This window comes from Neurospora hispaniola, assembly GCF_033458365.1.
Source record: "Neurospora hispaniola strain FGSC 10403 chromosome Unknown B0T23scaffold_5, whole genome shotgun sequence".
Taxonomy (NCBI): Eukaryota; Fungi; Ascomycota; class Sordariomycetes; order Sordariales; family Sordariaceae; genus Neurospora; species Neurospora hispaniola.
Window position 1 is genome coordinate 1,354,431 of NW_026944410.1, and position 16,707 is coordinate 1,371,137.

General features: G+C 51.0%; 6 protein-coding genes across 6 annotated transcripts; 2 read left to right on the plus strand and 4 right to left on the minus strand.

Annotated features, from left to right (window-relative positions):
- The first annotated feature begins 1,325 nt into the window (after positions 1 to 1,325).
- On the plus strand, positions 1,326 to 3,136 carry B0T23DRAFT_162605 (uncharacterized protein). Its single transcript, XM_062832750.1, has one exon. The coding sequence runs from the start codon at positions 1,565 to 1,567 to the stop codon at positions 3,008 to 3,010; it is 1,446 nt and encodes a 481-aa protein (XP_062691652.1). The 5' UTR covers positions 1,326 to 1,564; the 3' UTR covers positions 3,011 to 3,136.
- B0T23DRAFT_162606 (uncharacterized protein) lies at positions 3,137 to 3,639 on the plus strand. Its single transcript, XM_062832751.1, has one exon. The coding sequence runs from the start codon at positions 3,262 to 3,264 to the stop codon at positions 3,550 to 3,552; it is 291 nt and encodes a 96-aa protein (XP_062691653.1). The 5' UTR covers positions 3,137 to 3,261; the 3' UTR covers positions 3,553 to 3,639.
- A 636-nt stretch (positions 3,640 to 4,275) lies between these two features.
- Positions 4,276 to 6,173, minus strand: B0T23DRAFT_162631 (carbon-nitrogen hydrolase). The gene is made up of 3 exons (XM_062832752.1): positions 5,524 to 6,173; positions 4,625 to 5,460; positions 4,276 to 4,549 (listed from the first exon to the last, which is right to left on the minus strand). Exons 1-3 carry the CDS (start codon positions 6,052 to 6,054, stop codon positions 4,489 to 4,491), a joined length of 1,428 nt encoding a protein of 475 aa, XP_062691654.1. The 5' UTR covers positions 6,055 to 6,173; the 3' UTR covers positions 4,276 to 4,488.
- Positions 6,174 to 7,028: 855 nt separating this feature from the next.
- B0T23DRAFT_381841 (uncharacterized protein) lies at positions 7,029 to 7,809 on the minus strand. The gene has a single exon (XM_062837287.1). It carries the CDS (start codon positions 7,785 to 7,787, stop codon positions 7,506 to 7,508), a length of 282 nt encoding a protein of 93 aa, XP_062691655.1. The 5' UTR covers positions 7,788 to 7,809; the 3' UTR covers positions 7,029 to 7,505.
- A 1,139-nt stretch (positions 7,810 to 8,948) lies between these two features.
- B0T23DRAFT_405317 (uncharacterized protein) lies at positions 8,949 to 10,978 on the minus strand (the record flags this gene model as incomplete). The annotated part of the gene is made up of 6 exons (XM_062838982.1): positions 8,949 to 9,300; positions 9,464 to 9,484; positions 9,585 to 9,867; positions 10,151 to 10,193; positions 10,501 to 10,768; positions 10,842 to 10,978. The coding sequence occupies 6 exons, from the start codon at positions 10,976 to 10,978 to the stop codon at positions 8,949 to 8,951; spliced, it is 1,104 nt and encodes a 367-aa protein (XP_062691656.1).
- Positions 10,979 to 13,046: 2,068 nt separating this feature from the next.
- Positions 13,047 to 16,461, minus strand: B0T23DRAFT_443438 (uncharacterized protein; the record flags this gene model as incomplete). Its single annotated transcript, XM_062840859.1, has 2 exons — positions 13,047 to 15,870; positions 15,949 to 16,461. 2 exons carry the CDS (start codon positions 16,459 to 16,461, stop codon positions 13,159 to 13,161), a joined length of 3,225 nt encoding a protein of 1,074 aa, XP_062691657.1. The 3' UTR covers positions 13,047 to 13,158.
- Between the last annotated feature and the right edge of the window lie 246 nt (positions 16,462 to 16,707).

The following is a 16,707-nucleotide window of genomic DNA, read 5'->3' on the forward strand; positions in this document are numbered from 1 at the left end:
GGCCACCCCGACAACTGAAGAGAGCGAGACAAGTGAACCTTGATGGCCATGGTTCTTGGCAAGGCACGTGAGAGCAGGAGCTCTCCACAGCGGACCCAAGGGGTCGAAACATTTGGCTCCACAGATCGGAAAGGCCCGCCCGAACTTGGTGGATCCCTTTTCTGACAGTCGCCGTGCCGTCGCAGTTGGCTGGAAAGTGACAGTGCAGTGCAACTTGTACAATTCAGTACAGTAGAAATCCCAATACATGCAAGTTTATATAAAGTTACCTAGTAATTGCAAGTGCCTGGCGGCCAAGAATCACCCAAATCGTATGTGACTGGGACCCCAGTAAATGAGAAATATCTAGCAAATGCAAGATGTTTCCGAGACTCCCCATAGAGCTTGGATTAGTTGCGTCCATTAAGTCTAGGGTCTTTACTGTACCCCAGCTGACCCAAAGTCCACCTCATGCGCCGTTGCCGTTCCAATAAAGTGAACAAAGACGCGACACAGATGCTGTCATCATCTCTTCGTCGTAGTGGTGGTACTTTTCAGAGTCAGCAATCGATCACGGTTCTTTGTCATACCCTGTGACCGCTTTCCATACTTCAAGTCGCTGAGTTGGTATTATTTGTCCTTCCAGTTGCGAATACAAACCAGCTTGGTTTCTTTTCGTCCCTGAGGAAATCCGCGACCGTGTCTTGACCTGTCAACCCATCAACAGATGGCATGATCGCATTCTACGTCTAGTGTACATATCCTTGCCGACAGGCCCGTCAAAGAAGCACTGACGCTACGTTCGCAACTGACTCGACCGACTTCAATCGATACGTATTCGATACAACACTCCTCTTTCCATCTCACCGTTCACCATCCACCTCCTTCCTCGCTAGCTATCCCCCTCAGTCCGTCCTCCCTCTCGGCGACAGGAAGGTGAAACCGTTTGGTCGTTACAAGACCACCGTACCTGGGTTGTAATCTACCCTCAGGACCAGTCTCGTCAGTGCAGTCTGTGCACAAGCCGCCCGTTAGGGAAGTGGTACTGGCAAACACAACTAAAAGCAGGTGAAACTCGCTGGCCTTGGCGATCGTCCCGTCGCCCATTCAACTCGCGCCCTGATCTTCTTTCCTTCTTCCTCTGGCGACCATCAATTTTTTAGCTACACGCTACCTCTACCTGTACCTACACTAGACCCGGGCAAGCAAACATTCCACCGACCCGCGACTGATGATTTGACGACTACTGCTCGACCTTCTGCGACTGGCCTCCGCCGCTGCCACTGCCACTGACTGCTAAGACGACGACGACCCTTGCTTTGCGACTGCATTACCGCACGGATCCATAACCATATCCGCCAGATATCGACATCGATCGACTCTACTAACCGCGCCCGTGTAATTCGACTGGCACCGTCTTCTCCAGTTCCTGCTCTGCTCTGCCACAATCATCATGACCGAGACGGCTACATCTTGTCACCACGGTACTGATTCTCTCATCTGAAACCTTGTCCACTCTTTGCGCTACCTACCCCCTCGTTCTCTCTGACCTCACACCCATTCATCACACCGTCCCTCGTTCAACATGCATTCCTTTGCCTCTGCCTTTCGCCATCGAAGCAATTCTGCTCCACCACTGAGCCACTTCAGCCGTCATTCAGTCGCTGACCCTATGCCAGACCGAGATGATCGTCCTGAGAGGACTGGTCGCCGACGACCCTTCTCGTCGCTGATGAAAAAGCTGAAGAGCATGAAGCCCGGCGATGCTGTTCGACATGCCAGCTCCAAGCGAAACAACGTCAAGAAACAGACCGACAACAACCCATACGCAGCCGTTGGCCGCTCCAACTCGGACCACATCCAGATCGCCCTGACCCCGCCGCCGACCAGTCATTATTCGCTATCTTCGACAAGAAGCGCGAGAACATCGAGCACAACATCTAATGAACCTTCCGACGAGTCTGTCAGGTTGTCCGCCGACGGCCGCCCACCCCCAACCATGGGCGGTCGATCGACTATAGCTCCAACTGTCGTCACCGATCACGAGACCTCGTGTTCTATGGCCGCGCCGTCCTACGGGGCCTCCTCGGTCACTGGCACAACTCGCACCGTAAATATCGACTCCCGTCGGGGAAATGATAGCACCTTTTCGTCCCCCGCGCCGTCTGTCCGCTCCTTGACTACAACCCTGACGACAATACAATCTTTGATGCCCAATGGCGCCGCTGCGATGCACACCAACAACAGCAACCAGAACAGCACCAATACGTCCAACAGCCCTAATCACCACCATCACAACCATCATTCTCAGCACTCCAACTCACAAGTCATCCACTTCAACCAACCTTTCCCAACGACGGCCACTCCCGTCTCCGCCATTCCAGCCCATCTTGCGCCCTCGGGTCAGGGTGGAAACTCGCCTTTCTACCCAACAACGTACCATACCGCCACGGCGAACAACCTGCTGACCGACAACGCCTCCATCCTAACCCTCGCATCCTCCTCCAAGCGCCGCCGTCGCCGCTCCTTCGACACTGACGCCTCGGTTCGTGCTCTCGCGCCCTCTTCTCTCTTCGGAGGCAGTCGCGAGTCTCTTCCTCTCAGCGTCCTCAGTTCCAACATGGAAGGTGGTACAAGTGGGGGCATTACCGGCGCCACTACGCCCGGTGGCTTATACCGCGGACCCAACGGCTTGGCCAACGATCGCACAAGCATTTACTCCTCTACTACAGGAATCCTAGCCAGCGACAGGAACAGCTTCTACGCAAAGCAGGCCATCGGCGGGCCGGGTGCTGGAGGAGACGCAGCTAGTGTGAGGAGCGGGCTGCTGGGGCATGGAAGGGCGGAGAGTATCAGTGGCAGTATCGGTGGGGGATTTACTTCTGCGCCGATGAACGGGAGCTTGGTTGGGCTCACGGCTGCGGCGTCGCCTAGTCCATTGGCTAGTCCGAGGGACAGGGACAGGGAAAGGAGAATTAGTGGCGGGGTTGGTAATGTGGATGAGGATGTTGAAGGGGAGGAGAGGGCATGATGGAGTCTGGGCTGTACGGGTGACGAGGATCAATGGAATGAATAATGGTAAATACGCTGAGGAATTGGGACAGGACAGGAACATACTAATGGCATGGTGTTCTGGGACGGAAACAGGGTAATGGGTGAAACAGGATTCTCGGGTTATATGTCTAGGGCTCAAGTGTTGGCGTTTTGTTCTTCTGTCTATCGTGTGCATTATTTTTTCAAGTGAGAATGGGATACCTTTGCAAGCTCTGATGGTTCGTCGCTATGGAAACAGGCAGGTTCTCTTTGACTGAAAATCTTTCTGGGCTGTTGATTCATCTTCTGGCATCAAGTTCTTGGCTTTTGTCTTGTTCAACTCTTGTTTTACTTGCCATGTTTTCCTCCATACAGCTGCATCTCTTCGGGACTCGATCTCGCTTTCGGAATGCTCTTTTCCTGTTGTTGGTCTTTCATCCCTTTCTTTGGGCATCCTTGTTCAGCGCCGTTACCTCTTGCTTCTTTTCAACCGTTCCTCCCCCATCGGGGTCAATTTCTGTCTCTGTTCGGTCCCATTAGGCGGTATTGGTTGGCGTTTACATGTATTGTACACATAATTCATAACAATTCCCAAAGAAAGCTGACATCACACAACGCAATTTCAATATGTTTAGACAGGAGAATGTGAAATTAGGTGGTGGGAATGAAGGCTCGCACGTACAGCTTATAGGTTTTTTTTTTTACTATCCGCGGTATTCTGGAGAGATTGGTAATAGTCAGACAGTTCGAGAGTTGTACAGGATTATCAACCTATCTATTAGTAAAGAAGGGCTTGGTAATTCACTTCTGGTCTTGCGATGCTCACAATCATCTTAACAGCAGTCATCTTCACGTAGAGATGCATTTCGATAATGGCGTGTAAGGCAGGATAGAGTCGGTGGAAATTTCAAGAAAGCGAGATGATCCCCAGAGATTGATCACAGAGACATGCAATTGCCTACTTATTTACAGGACAGGGTCAGCACGTTCTTGGAGTTTCCCAATATACATTCCGATGCTGGTTTGTTTATTAGCTTGGTACACTAGGTAGGTACTTCAGGTGGTGTATACTAGACGAAATCAATCCCGAATAATCCTAAAGCTTATAAGGATAAGTTAGAATGGCTGATTGAGAATTATAAAGGCATTGATAGGAATTGATATAACATATTGAATATTGGAAATGGCGTTTCCAAGGTAACAACACGCGTTAGTTAGCTGTGAAGACGCATAGGAAAGTTGACACAAGGTCTCGAGCTAACAAACAAACTAGTACTGGACTGTAATACTAGAGTAGTCGAGTAATACAACATATAGAGTTGGTCCGCTTGACATTAGCGAGTATTTTATGGAAGAGTATCTAGCTGCAGTACGAGATGTTGAGAGAATACGCCTTGGTTGATTCGTACACAGGAGTCTCGCATGTTGGACTGCGTTTTGCAACGCACCAAGATACCGGCGTTACCAACATTATTCTCATTGGTACGGCAAAGGCGACAAGTCAAGCCCTTCGACCGTGAGTTTGAAGGAGTCGTTCCTAAGCACCAAGAATTAGCTTTGCACGCGCACCAGACAACGAGATATCACACCAGGCAAAGGAAAAGAAGCATACCTCGAATAACTCCCCGCAGTATCCAAATCCAGCCGTCCGCGGATACAATCCTCAAAGTCAACATCCGCCCAAATAATCCCCTCATCATCCTCCCACTGCGGACCAGCAAGCACATCTCCAAACGGCGAGACAATCACCGAGCCACCACGAGACACAAACTCTTCCTCCGTCTTGGCACCAGTGGACCTATCAATAACAGGGGATTTGAACGTTTTCCCATTGTTATCCGGCTTAGGTGCCAGAGCCGGAGCCGGAACCGATGCTGCTGGAGTAGCAGCAGAAGACAAGGAAGTCTTGGCCGTCGTGGTGGACACGGTCTCGTCGTCAACTTCGGCTTCCGCCTCGACTTCGACAACACCTAGGTCGTTGCAGCAGGGCAGGACGATCTCGTTGCCGTCTTCGTCGAAGATGGACTGTCTGCGGATATGCTTGGGACGGCTGTGACTGTCGTTGCGAGAATACGGCAAGGGGTCGGCGATGGCGCTCGTGCCGGTTTGCTGTTGTTGCTCCTGCTGCTGAGCGAGAGCGGGGCCACCGTTGGTCTTGGCTTGTTGCTTGCCTCCATCTTTGCGCACACACATGTTGGAAGTGACAACAAAGCAGCGTCCTTCAATGGCAACAGTCCTCATCAGGGGTAGCCATGTGTCACGGCCGTCGGCGGTCGGAGCAAGATAAAGGTTGATGTTCTGCGAGTAAAGCGACTGGCGGAGCATGGGCATGTAGTTCTCCCAGCAGATGGCGGCGGCGAGGTTGATGCGGACGCCGCGAATGACGGTGCTGACGGCGCGAAGGGTGGCGGGAGAACCTTGGGCCCAGACTAGTCGTTCGATAGCGGTCTGTTTTTGGGAGCTCTGGGGTTAGAAGTATATTCGCATAGGAAAAGGGGGAAAGACACTCACAGGCATAACCTTTCTCCTCTTCCCAATCATGCCCATCTTCGGACACACATAAACCGCACTACAGTAGAGACTCCCGCCCGCCTTCTCGATACACCCCGTCACCAAGAACACCCCCGTATCCCTCGCGATACGTTCCAACTCCTCCCTCGTCCCATCCCCCCTCTTGTTCTTCACCTTCTCCCCTTTGTCCCCCTCCTGCATCCTTCCCTGAATCTCGTCACCAGCTAACTCCCTCCGCACCCACTTCTCCAGCCCCCCGGCACCCCCTTCCCCAACGATATCCCCCAAATCTACCGCGGCCTGGAAGTACCGGAGGTACTCGTCCCTCCCCTCGGCCGACCGCGAGCCCATCACGCACCCAAAGCTGGTGCCGCGGGGGTAGCCGCCAATGTAGGCCTCGGGCAGGAGGAGAACGTCAACATGGTTGGAGGCAGCGCGGCGGGAGAGGTGGGCAATTTGCGAGAGGGTTTCAGGGGTGGTGGATTGGGTGGAGGGGGAGGCGGTAGCGATGCGGATTTTAGAAGGCGCCATGTTTGCGGTTGTTGTTATTGTTGACGAGGCGGGTTGTGGTTGTGGTGTGGTAAGATAACCTCACTGTTGATGATTCCTGCATGGGAGCAGGATCAGGATACTGTAGCAAGTGAGGGAACACAAAATGAATAACAGCTTGGGAGGAGCTCTCGGGAGCTTGGAGCAAAAGAGGGGAAGCTCCTTAAAGCTATTCCCACGAGGTTAGACTTCCATCATGCATGCAACCAAATTAGTCACCGTCACGATGACTCCTGTCGTCCCTTCTGGAGCTCCAAGCGCGGGGGACCTCGGCATCCATCGGCGTCTTGGTTCTTTGTGTTCGTTTCCAGAGCCGTCAAAGTATCGGAAGCTCCCGGCCCCCCACGACGCGACACGACGGAAGTGGTAAGAGTCATCTCAGCTCGGCAACGGGCTGATACCACGAGCGGCCGGGGTTCGCCTAAGTACATAGGTTGAAGGGAGGTGGTGATTGACTTGATCTATTGTTGCAGCTGGGATCAGGGGGTGTCGCCTTAGAGTGGCTGGCACCCCCGCATTTCAGGGAAGACGAAGCCACTAAGACCGTCGAAACGGGGTTATCGCGCTGGAGGGGCTACCGAGGTACAGTCCAGTACTGGTGTGCTTGTTAGCTGTGTACGCTAGGTACTGTACCGTACTCTATATACTACGTAAATGAAAACTATTCCAAATAGTCCCCAACCTCGCAAGAAGGAATTAAAATAGCTAGTACGAAGATAAAAATGCATTAGCAGGACTTTATATAGCATTTTGAATATTAGAAATAGCGTATCCATGGTGAGATTACGCATTAGTTAGCTATGAAAATGCATAGGAAAGTTGACACGAGGTCTCGAACTAACAAACAAACCAGTACTGGACTGTACTTTTTGTGACGTAACAGCTCACGACTGTGAGAACCTTGGTGGCCAGCTCGACCGGAGCTCGAGATGTACACGGTACTACACTAGACCAAACAATAAAAAAGTCTTGATAGAAAGATGCCAGTGATGGGTGATTTTCAAATATACCTAAGGCCAGTCCTCCACCTCAACTTATACCTAGTTCTATTAACAGAGCTCTGTGGCCGCGGATCCGGGATCACACGCCACCCGCTCAGAGACGAACACAGGTGTCCTCGCTGGAAGACATTTCTTTTTCATTCTCTCATACTCGACAACGCCCCATAAATCATCTTAGACGAAGCCAAAGCGCGGATCCGATGAAGGCCGGAGATCATCGGGCTGAAGGTCGAACTTGACGAAATCCGCCAGATGCTTATCCAAAAGCATCGCAATCTATCTACGGCATCGCCTACGAGCGACACCTAGTGGGTAGACTACGTTGAAGGAACGAGGAAGCTCGACAATATGCTCGATGTAGCTGAGCGTCTAGAATACCAACGCAAGTACAATCAGCATTACGAAAACAACATCGTACAACTCCAACCTATATTAGTCGATGATCTGGATGCTACGATCCCCGATCAGGTTCGCCAAAGGGATCATGTCTCCCATTGGATAAGGAAAATTGTCCATTGGATAAGGTAGTTTGTCGAAATGAGAAGGTATCAAAGACGCAAGCCTCATCCCGCATGAAAGAATGAAAGGAAATGTTTTTCCAGCGAAGACACTCGTATTCGTCTCTGAGCGGGCAGCATAGCCATAGAGATCCGTGAATAGAACTAGGTATAGGTTGAGAAAGAGGGCTTGCCTTCTAATTGAACTATCACCCATCTCTGGTATCTTTTTTCGTGACTCTTCTATTATTATCATCATCAATAGGATGTTATTCACTGATTAACTGGTAGTCAGCCAAATGCTGCAGCTCTTCGGTGTCTGGTCAACCAACTGAACGGCACACAAAGCAGAGCTTGTTTTTGAGAAGAGAACGAAAGGGTTTCATACACTCGTACACGATATATCAAGGAAATGGGCACCAGACTGTTGAACATGAAGAAAAAAAGAAGACAAAGCAAAAAGAACAAAACACATCATCATCGGCCTGAGACAACATCATCATTAATCTGAGAGAATATCAACATCGCCATCATCGTCAGGAATACCGACCGTCTCCTTCATCTTCTTGGTCCCCTTCCCACTGCCGCCGGCCTTCTTTTGCTTCCACTAACAATTGCGCCTGTCCCAGTCGATGCAATGAACGTTCGTCAGATGGAGCCCCATTTGAACGCTGTCCATCTCTTCGTCAAGACCACAGAATGCGGGGAAGCATGGGCATGTCGAGGTCGCAATGTTCAGATCAATCAAATGACGACCGACGTGGTAAGCGTAGCCAGTCCGGTCGTAACATGCTACGCGTTGAGTGGCGGGGATTGCTTCGTCATGGAAGCGGAACGGGCAAATACGAGGCACGACGACCCGGCCGGTGGTCACTCCGTTATTACCATGCTGCTGGATGAGTGCTGCTGCTTCGGTGATGTAGGTAGGCGAATGCTTATTCCATTCCTAAGGTTCAGAAAGCCACGTATGGCAGTACTCGTAGAAGTCGACATGTGGTGCCCAACCGGATATAATTGATGAACTTCCCATACATGTAAGAGTCTCTCTTGCTCGCTCGAGAAGGTTGGCCCTCCTCTGTGAAGCCTGCCTCCTTGTGGGTTGCTAGCGCAAGAGCCAAAGAAACAGCTCAATTGCTTAGTTTTGTCAGGCAAGGTTTTGGTCATGGTTCGAATATGCGTGCGGTAGTGTTCTCCTAGTCGCATGTTGTTTGCGAATGTAGCTGCACATGGTACAAATTGGAGGTGTTGGGTACCGTAACCGCACTTTTGGTAAGAATAAGGCTGATCTAACGGGCAAATAGCTTCGAGAAGGATTTTTTTGGATGCCCAATTCGTTGGTTTTGGCAGAAGAGTGTACATGCTCATGTGCTTTATGCACTTATGTCAGTTCTTGGTAGCAGAACCTGCACTTGTACTGCCCTGGTAAGGACTCTTCTCCAGGAGCAAAATCATCAATGCCATGGCAGATCTTGAACCACTTCATCAGGACATTGGCAGTGTGTGTCTCGTTTCCTTGGGCTTGTTTGAGTTCCTCCAGGATATCTCTGTAGGCTGAAGTTACTGGGTACTTGATCCTGCGGATCCCCCTCTTTAATCGCTGGGTAGTAACATTGTGTCGGCGGATGGCTACAAAAACGTCTTGGCCGACCTCATGCTGGCTATCCTCGTCCTTGTTGTCATTATTATCTTGACCATCTTCGAAAAGTTGAACTCGTCGTTGCCATCGAGTTCTTCAATTAGCTGGACAACTTTCCTTATCCAATGGACAATTTTCCTTATCCAATGGACAATTCTCCTTATCCAATGGACAATTTTTCTTCTCGATGAGCATCTGGCGGATATCGTCAACTTCGACCTTGAGGCTTACGATCTCTGGCCTTCGTCGATCCGTACGGTAGCCTCGTCCGAGATGACCTGCGGGGCATTGTTGCTTCTAGCTAGTGAGACAGACGATAGCTGAGTAACAGGTCGTTGGCTCAATCCTCTGAATATGGCAGGGAAGTCAATAATCGACGTCTGGGGGTGATAGAGCCAGTATGATGACGCTTTCGTATGACCCATTAAGAATTGTCGGTTGTCCGTCGTGGTTTGCTCGGACAGAGCGTATGCCACTCCTCGACGAAGATAATAGCCAACAAGGCGGTTTCTGAAACCACAAAATCTACCCAAACGTCGAATTCGAGGGTGTATATCAACTGTTTGGACTGGCTCATTCGTAGTGCGGCCAGAACGCACCCGGCGAAGGACAGGAATACTATTCATGGCCGGTTTGAACTCGATGGGAAGGCCAGTTTTGGCTAAGTCTTGAGGTACAGTGAGACGATAGAGATCGTCCTACGATGTACCTGTTGCTGGAATACCCCATCAATGATGGCCAAGATCAATAGCAGTCTCAAACTGTCTTGCAGTGCTAGATCTGTCGCTAGCAAGCCGGGAAGAACAATAGTCTTGTACTTCGAGTCGTCGAGCGTATAATGTTTGGGCCGTTTGAGTTTGATGATGGTCTTTATGTTCAGGATATTGAAGTCGCGGTTGTCAGATTTCGTTTGATCACGTTTTATCCTCTTTTCGTTGACCAACCTGGCCCAAACCCGTCAAGCTCTCCGAGCCACACACAGCCCGGCTCTCTACCTCGGCGGCTTTTTAGGCAACGGCAGAATCTCCGGCACCGGGTTATCCGAATACTCGGATCCCTGCCCATCATACCTCCCCTTGTCGTAACTACTATCCGACTCCGGACCACTGCAATGGTTCCAGCTAGCCATGCACTGATTCACACAAACAGTGCCCAGCAGCACGTCCTTGCTCTTAGCCGACACCTCCCCGCGGAACTGGCAGGTATATAGCTGTTTCTCGGCCGCGTCGATCAGGTCCTGGTAGAAGGCGCCCTTGGGAGTCTTGGACCAGTTGACGCAGCACCGCTTGCTGACCAGCTCGAGGCAGATGGATCGGTGGTCATTGTCCTCCGGAATCATCTGGGACTGCACCGGGAAGACGCCCCGGACTAGGGTCTCACACACGGGCACGTCAGCGCCGTGTTTGCCGGAGCAAATTACCGTGTTGGAGCCGCAGCGTTTGCGGAGTTTGGGGCCGGGGCGGAGGGGGGCAGGATTGGGATCAGTTTGGGGGGCTTGGTCGGGGGTTTCGTCGGTGGTGGTGGAGGTGAGGTTGGCGGTGATGGAGATTTTGTCTTTGAACCTGGGTGTGTGTGAGAGAGAGGTTTATAGATGTATGGGGGTATTGTGAAAGGGGTGATTTCTAGACGACGTACCAGGTCACCAGACCAAACTGGGTCCCGATTTGGCCGGCGAGGATCAGGTCGGGGTCATCCTCCTCGTGAATGACGAAACCGAAGACGAACGAGACAATAAGGGCCGCGACCGTAACGAAAAACTTCAGGGAAACCATTTTGGGAAGCGATAACAGGGGTCGAGTGTTGTTTATGTTGGGTATCTTTCGAGGCTTGGTGCTTGTAGCTGTTTTGTACAATCAAAGAAGGAGAAAGAAAAACAATTCCCGAGACCAGAGACGTGTCCTACTTTATGGAAGGAAAAAGTGTGCAAGAACACCCAGTTGGCAAGAACGAATTGCTGATCGGGCATCATCATAGAGGAATGTCATCTGCATGCATATAACTTATCAGCCTTCGGGCCTCCGTTGCATCTTCTTCGGCGTTGAAGGGCATGGTGGCAAGCATCTTCCAAGCCATTCCGCCAAAAAGAAAGTGATATATGTAAGAGATGTTGCAGCCAAACTGTGTTGTTGCTTTCAGGTGGAGGTTAAAGAGCGAGGTGTTGGTTGATCAGAAGAAGTAGAAGTCCAACTGAAAAAAAAAAAAAAAAGATCCAAGAAGCCACCTTAAAACACATAAGCAAAACCCAGCCCACCAATGCACCTTCCAACGTGTGGTTCTGGTGGTTGTAAGAAGAAGTACTTTCATCCACCCGGTGCACCGCAGTCGTAGCTTCCAATTCCGTCTGCGACCTACCATAAGGGATACATTACATGTCAATATGCAATATTTAATTTAATCATCCACATGTCCGCTGCCCGTCTTTATCCATGTACCGTATAAACTCGGGGGGTTGAATATCAACTTTCAGGGAGATCAGGCAATGCCCGCCCAAAATATGTGGAGGGAGATAGATGTATTGCTACCCCGAAGTACTGTAAATTCCATTTCTCTGATGCCTTGCCTTTTCCAGCCTGTCTTTTTGAGAGCGCTACCATAGAGGGTGTCCGGATACATTCGACACCGTTTTGCATACAGTTGCTGGTGGGCATGAATGTCGCAGTATGCTTACAAAATATGCCTGATTTCCCTGAAAGCTGGAAAAATCAACCCTTCCCCCAAGTTTATACGGTATATTGGACGCTCTTGTCTTGATGTTCGGACATTGTGGGTGTGAATGGATTGCGCTCGAGAGTTTTGTGAATGACGAAGACCGTAGTCATGATGGTTGAGATGAAAGAGGAAGAGGGAGAGTGATACTTACCTTATTACACTTTGCAGTCAATCTCAACCTAATCTACTCCAAATGACAATATGAGTGTACTGTCTCATATTTGTAACCGAAAAAAAAAAAAAAAAAAAAAAAAAAAAAAAAAAATGAAATGAAATGAAACGACCGCTTGGTTGAATAGAAGTAGCGTGACGGTCGACCGCCCGAACACATCAGACGTCGAACTTGAGTAAATTCGACCTAGACTGTCAGATGTCCTGCTAATCTCTTCTCTGCCGCGTGATATCAGCCTTTGAAAGGTAAAACGGCGCGGCGCCGGTGTCGACGATTTGCACTCGGGGCCTTAACGTGGGACGGATCTGGTAGATGAATGATGGTGAAGAGAGTGTCCGAGAGGTGATCATGATGGTGTTTTGCTGACAGGAACAGAACGGTGATCGTTAAAGGTTAGAAGGGAGGTTGCTATGTCCGCACTTGACGGTCTTTTCCCTGGTATCAACCAAAGGAGGCATTAGTCTAGAGGTAGTGGCCAGAGAATGGAATGTTGACAGAACTTCAAGTTAATGCTTTCCTTACCCTCTCGTTTGCTGTTGCTTTCTCTTCCCAGCTAGTCAGCAAATAAGCGTCGTTTGCATCAGTGCTGTGAATGGAAGGACTTACTATCGTAAACTGCCTGTAGATACAGAGGCTCTTGTCAGCTTTGTTACTAAGGTCCGCTAGACAGTCTAGAGGTGCTGTTCCAATCATGACAAGTACACATTTCAACCTCAGGGACTACGTCAATGCAAGTTCGCAGCGAAAGTGTTATCCATGGTAATGTTATTGGTATACCCTTGAACCGACAGAATAATCTCTACTTGATCTCTAAGCTAACAATGCTGTATTCCAGAATCGAGAAGTAGAAAGAACCAACGTGCAAGCGAAAACGCCACATAACTATGCTGAAGGCAACCGTCCGACTCCCGGCTCATTCCTCAATGTATACAAATGCTGCACTCCCAAGCCTGACGATCAAACGAACACAAACAACCAACCTCGGCAACATATAAACGCCATAAGTATGCTCTGATAACGCCTCCCTTTTCTCTATCTAGCCGTGTCCAAAACAAAGTGCCCCGAATCAAATCAAAATCCATCCAACGCAAAATCATCCGTAAAACCTCCATTGAGTAGAACCGCAGCCAACCTCCGTCTCTGCAGCGTGAGCTGCCCTGCAGTATATGACTTCTTGGGATTAAGCCCAAGCGCAATGCAAAGAGCATTCGTGATGGTGAAGACGCCACAGTCGTACCCGTTGGTTTGACGTGGAGCTTCGTAGTCAATGGCCGACCATTCTGACGCGACCCATTTGTCCTCAAGTGTGACCCTGACCCATTCAAGCAGTTTTTCTTTGATTTCTTTGTCACCGGCGCCCGCTCGCATCGAGTCCAGGTGCGCCACGGTCCGCTTCCCCGGCCGTACAACCGCCAACGTCCAATGTGCGCCGTCGCAAATGGGAATGAGTATTGTGTCAATGTCAAAAAAGTTGTTCTTCCTGACACCTGCACGGCGCATCAGGCGCCCGCACTGGCTCGGCCCAGCATCAACAAGCCGTGGCCAAAAGTACGACGTGAAAGCTGCACATTTGGGGTCGGAGTCTTTGGCCCCTGCCGATTTATTGACGGCATTAGCAATATGGGAAATACTGCCAATGATGACGTTGTCGTTGAGCCAGGCTTGAGGCTCCAGCAGCTTCTCAACAAAGTCTCGCTTCGTGAGAGGCTGCCCGTCCAGCATCTTTGCGAGTTCCGCGGAAGAGTTGGCATAGAGGACATTGGAGACTTTCTTCTCCCAATCGTTGCTCAAGCTTCCGATCAGGGGGCGTTTGGGTACGCGCAGACCGGTCCGCGAGGCTTGGTCTTCCTCTTCGCGGCGCCTCCTGCTTTCCTGTTCTTGTCGCCGCTTCTCCTCCCGCCGTTTTCGCTCTGCTTCCTTGTGCAGTCTTTCGGCTTCCCTGTGCCGCTCCTCGATGTCGCGGCGAATTCCATTCTCCCACTCGCGGGCCAGTTGACGACTGACCTCCAAATCCTCGAGCTTTTTGGTGGCAATTGCGAGGTCATCGTCAGCCGCTGACTGCTGAACCTGACTGGTTGCTGAGGCCTGCTCCACCGAAGGGTTGGATCCGCGTCGAGATGGTCCAGAGACAGCTCCCTCTGTAGCCGGGATATCTTCTTGCTCGGCCTTTCGGAAGAGCCGATCGAGCATTGATTTCTTCTCCCCACGTGCCCCTTGAGTCGTCTTTTCGTTCCTTTCCTGTCGAATTTTTTGCAGAATTTGTCTGCGGGCCTTGAGGTCAAGCTCTGGCTTTGGGTGTTCCTGAGCACCGCTGGCCTGAAAATTTTCCAACATTTCTTGCCGGATTTCACTGAGGAAAGGACCATATTTGGCCTCGTGAACCCGGAGTCCCATCTCCGCGTCATCTCTTTCGACCTCCTTTTCTGTCCATCTGGTTATATCCGAGACGGTAAAGCTTCTGCTTTTGTCAACCTTTGCGAAACGATGAAGGTCTCTGGTGGTTGGTTCTGCGTTCCGGTTCGCATTGTTTTCGCGGTCATGGACGTAACTTTCGGTAGGATGGTGCCACTGCACATTGATGGCATCTTTAAGGCTCATCACTTGCACAGGTACTTCTTTAGGCGGCGCGTAGCTCGCCACAGGCGCAACAAAGTCGAGTCTTTTGTTTCTATCTGGGGTGGCGACATACGCTGTTGGCGATTCAGGAGTCGGCCATTTTTTGGGCTTTTTGAGGATGCTTTTGGGTTCCAGTACAGGGCGGAACTCCTTGACATTGATTGATGCAGGTTCCGTCTCCTCCTGATCAGTTGAGGGATATTTGAATTCCCACCTATACGCAAAACTGAGATCGTCGATAGGAACATCTTCGAAAGCGGCGTCCGGGCCGGTAGGGAAGGTTCCGGGAATTGAGGATGATTCGTTTGCCGTGGGCTTGACATAGCTGGGTATGATTTCGCGCTTGTGGATGGCATTGGCATCCACGAAGACCTTTGATAAAGCTTCTTCGAAGCCTTCCATCCCGTCCATGTGGTTTCGCAGCACCCATGAGATAAACTCGGCGGCCACTCTGGCCTTCTCGTGCAATGACCTGGTGTTCTTCTCCGGCTTGGTGTCTTCTCCATAAGCGATTGTTCGCGGTGGTTTGGGAAACAACACTCTGTACGCATCAAGGTTATGCTGAATGTAAATGTCCTGCATCAGCTCGTAGGCTGTGCAGGCGCCATCGAGGTACAACTTTCGTGCCTCCTTGTATCTCCATTCCCGTTTCTTTGTGCTGTCGGTAGGAAGCACAGGCCCAATTTTTGGAGTGTCGGTCATTAGTTTGTGAATTGCGATGTTGAGTTGGAGGTCTTCTCCTTGGTTGGGGTCGAAACTCCTCCTGAGGTCTTCGAGTGAGTGGCTGCATGTGACCAGGGAGCGACTAATCAAATCGATGCGATGGTGGAAAACCTCGGCGATGTGCTCGAGCGCATCTCGTCCGACATACGAGATTGCGTCGTCGGCCCAGGAAAAACCCGGGAGCTCGTTAGAGTATGCATCGGTTGAAGGCGTACAGTGTCGTTTCAATCTCTTGACTGACACGGTGCCGTTGGTATCGTCAACTTTTCGTGTGTCAACGATGTCGTAACGGGTTTCACCCGGGAAAAATCCAGAGATGAAATTCCGGACAGCAGTGAATGGGGTGGCCATCGTGATCAGGGCCCGAGTAGCGAGGGCGAAAGGGTTCATCCAGGAGCTTTCCATGGGTGTTTCGGACGATGGCGCTGGCTCTTGCTCTGGCGTCTGTGGATGGGCAACTTGGTCAGCGTCTCTGCTCATCTTCTCTCGCCTGTCCTTGATCAAAACAGGGGAAGAACTTACACTATCGTCAACTGCTGCAGGCAGGACCCGTTCCACCGCCTTGTGCTCAACGTTCTCAGAGATGAGCTCAAGCTCGCCAGCCTCCGCAACGCGCTTTCCGTTGTCGTTAAGACGGGGCTCGTGGTGCCGGCTGAGTAGCTCTTGGTAGACTGGCCAGTAGTTGTGCGCGTCGCGGCACTCGCAATGCCAGTGAGGATCAGCGGGTTGTTGAAGAACAGACAGCTTGGATGGGTTCTCGTCCGCAATGTAGAATCGGATATGACCGGTAGCAGCAAGTGCGGCCTCTTTAGATGTGTAGATGGTCGGCACAGGGCAGTGGCAATCGCGCATGAAGTGCTGGTTTCGGATCGCAATGTACAGTTCGTGGGCGAACCGGACGCCTTCTTGTTCCCGTCGTGCGTCGAAGAGGGGGGTCTCAACCGGTAATGGAGAAGAGACAGGAGTGGCGATGTTGTGGAAGGTATTGAAGGAGGTGCAACCGCGAGAGCGGCGCGAAAAGCGAATTCTGACCATTTTGCAAGTTGTGAGCAGTGATGTTCTGACTTGTTGGTTTGTGTTGTTTGGGGGAAAGAGGAGAGAGGGAACTGGAGAAGCGTGGGATTACCTATCAGCCCAGGTTCCAGTCCGGGACCGAACCTACTCCTGTTGCCCGAACCCCTAATCAACCAGATTCGCGACCTGAGGCAGCGCGCGCGTGTCCAGTCCTATGGGCGCGTCTGGCTGCTGTAAAGGAAGGAGCGACCAGCTCTAGAGTGGGGC

Excerpts from the sequence above, each read along its gene's own strand:
- B0T23DRAFT_162631 (XM_062832752.1), bottom strand. The coding sequence starts at position 6,054 with ATGGCGCCTTCTAAAATCCGCATCGCTACCGCCTCCCCCTCCACCCAA. Across the intron at positions 5,461-5,523 it reads AGAGGAGAAAGGTTATGCCT|ACCGCTATCGAACGACTAGT; the intron begins GTGAGTGTCTTT and ends TCCCAAAAACAG. Across the intron at positions 4,550-4,624 it reads ACTGCGGGGAGTTATTCGAG|GAACGACTCCTTCAAACTCA; the intron begins GTATGCTTCTTT and ends CTTGGTGCTTAG.
- B0T23DRAFT_162606 (XM_062832751.1), top strand. The coding sequence starts at position 3,262 with ATGGAAACAGGCAGGTTCTCTTTGACTGAAAATCTTTCTGGGCTGTTG.
- B0T23DRAFT_381841 (XM_062837287.1), bottom strand. The coding sequence starts at position 7,787 with ATGGGTGATAGTTCAATTAGAAGGCAAGCCCTCTTTCTCAACCTATAC.
- B0T23DRAFT_162605 (XM_062832750.1), top strand. The coding sequence starts at position 1,565 with ATGCATTCCTTTGCCTCTGCCTTTCGCCATCGAAGCAATTCTGCTCCA.